This window comes from Parasteatoda tepidariorum, chromosome 9 (genome assembly GCF_043381705.1).
Source record: "Parasteatoda tepidariorum isolate YZ-2023 chromosome 9, CAS_Ptep_4.0, whole genome shotgun sequence".
NCBI lineage: Eukaryota > Metazoa > Arthropoda > Arachnida > Araneae > Theridiidae > Parasteatoda > Parasteatoda tepidariorum.
In genome coordinates, this window is record NC_092212.1 from 52,445,907 (window position 1) to 52,455,852 (window position 9,946).

At 29.6% G+C, this 9,946-nt stretch overlaps 1 protein-coding gene across 1 annotated transcript in view; it reads right to left on the reverse strand.

Annotated features, from left to right (window-relative positions):
• Nucleotides 1-325: 325 nt before the first annotated feature.
• The window catches only part of LOC107452774 (neuropeptide F receptor-like), a 71,429-nt gene continuing 61,808 nt past the window's right edge, over nucleotides 326-9,946 (reverse strand). The window contains exons 2-3 of the mRNA XM_071185469.1: nucleotides 7,117-7,422; nucleotides 326-1,803 (exon numbers count right to left, since the gene is read on the reverse strand). Coding sequence (XP_071041570.1) covers nucleotides 840-1,803; nucleotides 7,117-7,343 — 1,191 coding nt within the window. The 5' untranslated portion in view covers nucleotides 7,344-7,422 and the 3' untranslated portion in view covers nucleotides 326-839. The remainder of the gene's footprint in view (nucleotides 1,804-7,116; nucleotides 7,423-9,946) is intronic.

The following is a 9,946-nucleotide window of genomic DNA, read 5'->3' on the forward strand; positions in this document are numbered from 1 at the left end:
GAAATATAATAAATAATTTTTTGCTTTTTAACTTTTGGATGCGATGAAATGTTTGTTTTTTAAAATCTTACTTGTATGTTAATATTCAAAATATTTGGTGTAGGCAAATACTTTCCATCAGTGTAATGTAATATAAAGTATTAATGTATTATAATAAAAATATTCATCTTTTTAAACTGCGATTATGACTGTCTTAATTCGAATTTTTTTATTATTTTAACTCTCAAAATAAATAAAAATTGGTTACGGTACAGGCAAATACCTTTATGTTGTATAATGAGATATTAATAGAATAAAATAAACAATTTTCAACATTCTAAAAGATGAAATGCTTGTTTTTAATTTGAATTTTACTTATATATTAATATTCAAATTATGTAAAAAATAATCATTATTTAAGTAATTGCATTCGAATAGTATAAAAATATCAATTATTAATGGAATTTAAACTATATTTTGCTCTTTAAACTAAGGCTACGATGAAATGTTTGTTTATATTTCGGATAGAACGTGTATGTTAACAATCAAAACAAATAAAAAAGTAGGCAAATACATTCAAATGGCATAATAAAATATAAATCATGAATTTAACGTACCAAACACTTCTTGGCTTTTCAAACTATGACTGCTATGAAATGCTTGCTTTTAGTTTGAATCTTATTTATAATGTAAATAAGATTCATATTACGTATTATGTTAAAATTATAACATAATATGCAATAACATATAACATATTAGAATTATTACGTATTATGTTAAAATTCAAATTAAAAACAATTATTATGCAGGCAAATATTATCCACTTGTGTATTTAAATACAATTTAACTCGTCAATTTCGTCAAACTTGACTTTCTGAATTATGGTTACTTCTGTGATTTAGAGATTCACCCCCAGAGGAGCGAATTTGAGTGTTCTGTTGTGCTCTCAAGTTATCTGTCAAGGAACTTCTGTTCGATACCAAAGCAGAGCTAACTTTAGCTATCATACATCCCATTCGTACCATTTCACGTCGAATGTTACTGTTTAACCATCCATAAAGTATGGGATTGGTTATTGATGACGTCATTGCTGTCATGTGACAAATTGCAAACGATAAATACAAATCTTTTGGCTCCAATATATTTGGATGGAATTCCACCAGCAAGTTTAACCCGTTCCATGGAAGCCAGCTAACAGTAAACACAACTGAAATTAACAGTAGCACCATTGTAGCTCGAGTATTTCGCCTCAGATCTCTTTGGAATCTCTCATTGTGCACGCTTGCGTTATCAATACTCGATGCATCACTATCCGTTTTAATAATCTTTTTATTCAAATGAGTCCGTATGTGGACATGCGTTATCAAAAGAGCTATTGACGGAATAACGAATTGGAAAACTAACGTCAAAAGAGTATACACTCCTTTAAAAGTTGCACTTGGCCATAATTCAACGCACTTATAATACAGATGCAATCCCGGAAGTCCGACAGGCACAGTATTCTGAAATATGCAAATAGGTATCGAGAGAAGCAAAGCTGTAATCCATATAAGAGAAGCACTCATAAACATTTCACGTTTATTGCCTTTCGGAAATTGTTGGTTTAAATTAATTATTGTGTTATACCGGTCAACAGCTATTGCTAATACTGTTGCTGCAGATACAAATATGGTGGACGCTTGTACGAACGGAACCATCTTACAAAGAAAAGCTCCCAAGATCCAGCTTCTTCGTATTATCACCATTAGTGTGAAAGGCATGCAGAATACGCATAAAATGATGTCTGATATATTGAGATTAATAACCAATATATTACGAGATGACCTGAAAAAAAAAAGCAAAACATTATTTTTTCTTTAAAAAAAGGATTATTTAAGAAGTTAAAAAAAAGGATATAATAAACAAAAGAGATTTAAGAGCCAACAAAAAATATCATTGGAACTGCTTTTAAAAATTCCTTTCAAATTGGAGCTCCATGCTTTTCTCATGAAATTCTGAACTATTGTAGTCAAGGTACGTCTGAATTGTGGGATTCTCTTTAAACATAAGTATTAAAATCGCTCGAAACATACACGCTATGAAAAAATTGATATATAAATATTTCTTTCAAAATTACATTTTGATTTACGTACTTTGTATTTCAATTATAATTATAAAAAGATCATTCGAATAGAATATCAAATTGCTGCATATAGAAATAATAATAAAAACACAAGGAGGATACAAATACTTAGATTAAATCTATGATCAACGTCCGTTATTGTAAGTAGCACAAAAGTGGGCTACTTTGATAACTTATAGATTTCACATTTGTAAATTTAGGAATTATTAGACATGATAGTAATAGAATTTAAGGACATCGTCTTAGAAAAAATGATCAGGGTTTGTATGGTGCGTAGAAATTTTTGGAAATGGTTGTTATTTTCTAATAAAAAAGATTCAATTTCTTATTAGCTTTCGCTTTTAAATTAAAACTGTAATGCGTATAATTTTGTAATTAGATATATTTATTTGGAAATAGTGGTGAATATAAATTTATTTCCTTAATTGTTCTGTTGGTTTTTAAATTTTAAGGACCATATGAGCCCTAACCAGACTCTCTGCTTTTTGTTGCCAACAAAAGGAACATTTTCATTGGTATGAACATTTAAGGACATATCAGCGTTTTTCTATTATATTGATAAGAAGCACTCGTATTATAACTAATATGATGGCATTTATAACCAAGTAATGAGAAGATCATTTGATAAAATTTTATTTATCAGTACCATATTCCATGCTCTTTTTATTATCTTCCTTTTCTGCTTCGCTTAAAAACATCTATGTAGTCTTACAAAAACATTTTTATTTATATATGAGTTTACCTGAGCTACTTTAAGAATATACAGTTAGAACTTTCAAAAAGATTAAAAAAGTTTAAAGAAAGTACATTTCTCTAATCTAATATGTTTCGCCTTTTTCTTTCTTTTTTCCTGAAATATTTTAAGGCGACAAGATGTATTGATATTGGTTTTTTAAGAACTTGGATTTTTATCTTTCATAACTTTTTACATCTTTGAAAGTGTTGTCTTTTTTTCCGTTCTTTTTCTTCTGTATGTCAAATAATGTAAGTCTGAGCTTTTGTTTGGTTGGGTGGTGAAATAAATTTAAAAGAACCATGATATTAGAAATTCATTAAATTTTCTTTAACAATCATTGATTATGTATATATTTTTATAGGGCATAATTTATAGTTTGATGAGCTGAGTAGGTGAATTTTTTGAGGAAATTTTAATACCTTTTCGCAAATTAGCTTTAAATTTACGTGGTGACAAAAAGAAGTGCATAGCAATTGTAAACAAATGGCAGATGGGAACTGGTGACGTCAGTTCGAGAATGATCACACGAATCTTCGTTTTAATGGAAAACGAAAGAAAACTATTTTTTTTATTCAGACTAACTTAGTAGTTGGCACTCTTAAAAAGTAATAAAATTTTATCTTGAGTTTTTGAATGCTTTTGAATACATTAAGAATTTAAAAAAAATTATCTGTACTTGTCCATTTTCCATGAACTGGTAATGAAAATGTATTTATGCGAGATTTCATTGCTTTATTTGCCTTTACTTCCTGTCTGAAAGATTCCAATTTTAATTTTCTCCTATAACTGTCATTGAAAAGCCGACACAATTTTGGGCATACTACTACTGTTGCTCAACTCCATAAAGCCTTGTAATTTTGAACCCAATCCAGAAGACAAGGGAACTTCTGAATCAAGTATTGGGAGAAATTTGTCTACACGGCGGACATTTTTTGTTGTTGATAAAACTAACCCGCATTTGAGTTACATGGTGAGGAAAACGACGAAAACTTCCCACGCTTAACCTGATGGCAAGTAGACTCAAACCCATGATCCGTCTACCACTGAGGATATTTTTACGTCTGCACAGTGGTCGGTGCGAGCCGGGTGCACTACTCTCATCGACCGGCTATATCTGGGATTCGACCTCGGTTCACCCCATTGAAAGGCGAACGCTCTATCCCCCTTTGAGCCACTGCATCTCTGCAAGCTCCCAATTTTATTTTATTTTATCACTATCATTGACTAGCCGACCCAATTTTTTCGGTTTATGACTGCTTATGTTCAACTCCGCAGCCTTGTAATTTGAACCAAATTCAGAAGACAAAGGAACTCCAGGATCAAGTATTGCGAGAAAGTATGCTTTTGTGGAGGACATTTTGATAGAACTAACACCCTTTTGCGTTACATGGAGAGAAAAATTACGAAAACCTCCCATGGTTAGCACGACGGCAAGGGGCCTCCACCCCATGATCCATCTACCACTGAAGATATTTTGCGTTAGCATCGGTGCGAGCCGGGTGCGGAGTTTGTATCGACCTGTCAGATTATTGGAAAGCGAACTCTCTATCCCTTGAGCCATCACGGTTCGCAATTTTCCAATTGAGAAAATTCTTTAAATTGCTATAATTCCAACTGTTCGTGTCATAACGGTTGTGAAGAGTGGCTAATTTAAATTTGTCCGCTAACTTGTTCGTTACAAATGCACTTGAAACCTTCTTCCGTTCCTACATTACTAGTTCAAAGATGGACACTGAGTGCTTTAATTCCAATGAGATCTTTAAAACTTAAATACTTGTTAAAATAAATTAGGGTTAAATGAGACAAAAATAAATGTTTTCTCTGAGAAATTTCATTTTTTTTTCTCAAAGATTTCGCTTTTCCAAAAAAATGTAAAAATCGTGACAAATTTCTAAACATAATATTAAAGTTTTTTTTTAAGAACTACGTAACATTCATTGTGTAAATAGTGATAAAGTTAATAATTTTACGGGTTACACTAATAGGGTACGATTTCAAAGTAAATATTTGATATGTGGTTAATAGTTCCTATATTTTAAAAAGCTGATTATTTTCAGGATGCAGCATTAAAGTGCTTCATCCTAACCATGCACGAGAATCATTCTCACCAACTTCACAATTTTTTCAGGAGAAGCTGTTTTTCCAACTATGATTGCAACGACTAACAACTCCAAACTTCTGAAAGAAATACAAAAGGACTTTTTTATATAAATGCAGAAAACAGTAATGGTTTTTGCAAGGTCAAGAAGTCAGACTGGGGAGAAATCTTCTTTTATATATATATANTATAAAATAGAATATTGGTTAATTCTTTGCAGAAGATAAAATTTAGAAAACCCCATACGTCTTCTAAGCAAAAATGCTCTTAAGAATGAAATCATTTTCAAGAAATAAGCAAATAAAATTTCGATTTACAAATCAATCTCAATCTAAAAAACATTTTAACATAACGTAACTAGAAAACCCTATTAAGAGCTAAAACATCTTAGGGTCATATTGTTTTAGGTTTATGATTCTAATGAAGCAAAATTATTTAATACAGACTTAAAGTAAAATACATGAAGATTAATTCGGGTTTTACACATTAGAAGAATCGAACATTTCCAAGATAACAGTATCAAATTGTTACAGTATGATCCAATTTTTCAGATTTATGATTTTGCTGTACATGATTATTCGATACAGATTAGAATTAAAATATGGGACGACTAAGCATGAGTTGATATCTTTGGCAGAATGTAATATTTTAAGGACATAGCATAAAAGTAATTCATACTAAAACACTGTAAGGATATATTGTTTCAGTTTCATGGATTTATGGAGTAAAAATACTCGGTTGAGTGTAAAAGTTGATGTTTGATTATCAGTTTGAAGTTTTGGCTTATCTTTATGCAATTACTTGCACTTAAAAGGTTTTTTGAACTATAACGACTAGCAAAATTTTAGTTAGATAACAGAATGTAAACTACGATGCATCAAAACCTTCCGGAACTAGCTCATTTAAAATTATACTTCAATTAAAAAATAATTTTTTTTTACGTATTAAGTAAAGGGACAACATAAATTCTTCTAACATAAATGTATTTGCCTTTAAGCCAAATAGTTATTTCGATAGTAGGTATCATAAGGTAGCAGGAGTTAATGATCTGTTAGTTTAAACTACCCACGCCAAATAGAGTGGGATATGCGAGTAGATAATAACGGGAGTCATTAGCCGCTCTCATAGGTAGGCGTATATAACTAGCGTATAGTGAAATATTGAGTATAGCGAAATATTGAGTATAGTTAGCGCTATTAGCTCGTGAAATGAAACTACCGAACTCTTGCATCAGCCACAATGACACCACAAATTAAAATATTATTGAAAAATGTAACTTCCAAAATTTTACTTTGTTAATACTTAAGATAAGTTTAACTGAGACCAGACAACTTACCGTTTTTTTTTGTACTAGCTAGAATGACATTATGAACAAAAATATAATTAAAGAAATTAACTTCTAAAATGTTAGCTTGTTAAAACTTGAAGTCATGTCAACTAAAACCAGTCTACTTACAGTATTTTAGTATTAGCCAGAATGACATTTTAAACTAAGTATCATTAAACTAAAATATTATTAAAAAAATTAACTTCTGAAATTCTAGCTTGTTAAAACTTGAAATTAGGTCAACTAAAACCAGGCAACTTAACGTATTTTAGTATTAGTCAGAATGATACTAACAAACTAAAATATGTTTGAAAATATTAACTTCCGAAATGTTAGTTTGTTAAAACTTAAAATTTGTTCAACTAAAACCAGGCATTTTACAGTATTTTTGTATTAGCCAGAATGACATTACAAACTAAAATATTATTAAAAAATCAACTTTTAAAATGTTAGTTTGTTAATACTCGCGATTACGTCAACTGAGACCAGTCGATTTATCGTATTTTTGTATTAGCCAAAATGACTCTACAAATTAAAATATAATTGAAAAAATTAACTTCTAGAATGTTAGCGTATTAAAACTTAAATTTGGTCAACGAAAACCAGGCAACTTACCGTATTTTAGCATTAGTCAGAATGATACTACGAACTAAAATATAACTGCAAAAATTAACTTTTAAAATGTTAATTTGTTAATACTTGCAATTACGTCAACTGGGACCAGTCGACTTATCGTATTTTCGTATTAGCCAGAATGACTCTAGTACAAACTAAAATATTCTTGAACAAATTAACTTCTAAAATGTTAGCTTGTTAAGATCTAGAATTACTTCAACTGAGACCAGGCAACTTACCTCATTTTTGTATTAGCCAGAATGACACAACAAACTAAAACATTGCTGAAAAGTCCGATTGCCATGAGTGTTGTATAGCTAGCTATGATGGCTGTTTCAATATTATATCCAAAAATTTTGTCATTTGAAAAATGTTCTTCCAGAACATCCAAGGCTTGAAGCAAACTGAAGTTGAAAGATAAATTATAGTTTGCATCTGTATTATTTATTGGAAAATGAACTGGCATGTTGTGCGTAGATGACTAGCAGCAGGACTTAAAAAATGCCTTGGAAACATGTAGATCCATGTTACTAGAGGAAATAAACCTACAAGAAATAAGCAAACATTGAGAAAAGTTGGTGATTCAAGTGTTATTGGGAAAGCCTAAATGGTTAGCATCAAAAGCTCAAATAAAAATACTAAAATTAAAATCCAATAAAACATAATTTTATTGGATGATTTTACTACATTAGGGAGAGCAGCAGGCCCTTTATCGCCTATAATTCAGGGTTACAGTATCCGGTGTATTTTAAGGCTATTTAACTCAACGAGTTCATTGAATTAAGTAGTAAAAAGACATTACATGTAGTTACATAATAATAAGCATATATGGTTGGAAGATAAATAGTAAACATATAGTTTGAGACATAAGAATAAAAAATGTTAACATTAGAGTTAAAGTCGTTATAAGACGCTTATTACCTTGTCGACATTATACAAACTTCGAAATTTAAATCTAAATAAGTTGTAAAATAAACTTTATCTCGCAGTTTTAATTAAATGCTGACACTAACGTATGCGCAGTGCATGAACAAATAGTAACAAGTCAAACGAAGTCAAGTCAGGACCGCAAAAAAAAAAAGAGTTCTTTCGAAATATAACAACTATAACGACTTTTTTTAAACAATATATCTATAAATAACTAAAACAAATTTAAACTTCAAACTCACCAGGATTATTTAATCAGATTATAAAATCAATCCAATTTACTTAGTCAATTTTGATGCATAGGAGGTAAATAAACCCATTGAAACATTAAATAATTAAATCAAATTGGAAAAGCGCACAAGCCAGCTGAAACCAAATTTGCTTTACATAAAATGGAAATGAGACATTAAAATCTTTATAATTAAAATAAAAATGAAAATGTAAATGCGTGTTTGCAGAACCGTACTTCATCAGGGGACACACTGCCCATAAACACACGGGAGCCTTTCTGTTGCTAGTAGATTTAACCAGTGCCCCGAGGCCCCTTAATGAAAAAACAAAACAAAAAATAAAAAAATAACTTTCACCACAATTGAAAAACACTATTAAATTGAAAAGGAATCACACCTAAAAAGTACAAAATTTAAACCATCAAATGAAACGCCTCCTTCAAATCACAATATAAATAAATGCAAGTAACGTAACAGTCACAGTTAATTTAAGTAATAATATAAAAATATTCCGAATCAGTAAAGGAAAAAATCAAGTGCTGACACCTGTGTTGGAATTCCTAAACATCTAAACATCAAAACACCTAAACATCAGGATTATTTAATATCACTAATATTTTATTAAATGCAGCAAATTTGAGCTCAGACAGAAGTTATGTTACTTGCTATTTTTTTTTATTGGAAACAAAATTATCCATTTGGAAAGATCTCCTTGCACAATAAGCTGTAGTAAACAATTTTAAACTTTCTAACCGAAAGTAAGAAAGAACTCGAGATTTGCTACTGTTTACATTTGTATTGAAAACACCATCCATAGAATGTTTCAAGCAGAGCTTAATTATGGCATGGACAGAAAATACACTTCTCCACGGCTCGACAGCAAACTTTTATGCGTAAAATTTTAAACTGTAATTTCTTAGTTTGAAATTTAATTAGTTAATTTGTTTATAGTCAGTGCGCCATCATTTAAGCGGTTGCTTTCTGAAATTAGTTCTTTAACTGGTCGTGGAAGTTAAATTAATCATGATTTATTAAAGTAATTCTTTTGTAAAAAGAATATAAATTTATTTATTTAATTATTTATCATCAGTGTGCCATCATTTAAGCGGTTGCATTCTGAAATTAATACCTTACCTGGTCGTGGAAGTTAAATTAATCATGATATATTAAAGTAATTCTTTTATAAAAAGAATATAAATATTTTTCATTAATAAACTTTTTATTAATAAAATATTAACTTATATTAAAAACAATTAATTTTTATTGTTATTTTTTATTAATATAATAATTAATTATAATAATAATACAGTTTATAAAAAAAATATTTTTTTGTTGAAACTTTTAAAGAGTGAAAACCTTGATAATGGAAAAGCAACAACGGGGGTTGGTTAGTAAGAAGCGGGATTTCACAATATTACCGAAAAATAATTTGATAATAATAAATTTTTATAATTCGAATTAACATTTTTAACTTACATTGAAATAAATAATATACAAATAATCATTAAATAGCATTAAAGAATTTAAAACTGCTTATGAAAAAAATTCTATTGAACTGCATATAATTAAGAGTGACGTGAATGAATTCATTTAAAAATTCATAAATAAAAGTCGTTGTAAAAGTGAAAGTCTTTTTCCATGATTATTACATAACACTAATTAGCACATCGCAGACGGAAACCTTCCAACTTAGCGATCGAATTTTGTTATGTAAATTAAACACCCTTTTATTAAAACTACATGCCATTGTGTAAAATAAACTGACATTCTGAGACAGGCAATACAAGAGTTAGGAAAATAAAAGAAATTTACATAAGTTAATTTAAATAACAAAGTCTTATAACAACGTAATTAACGTAATCATTCTTTTCAACTTCAAACATGATTAAGCTAAGCCAGATAAATTTTACGA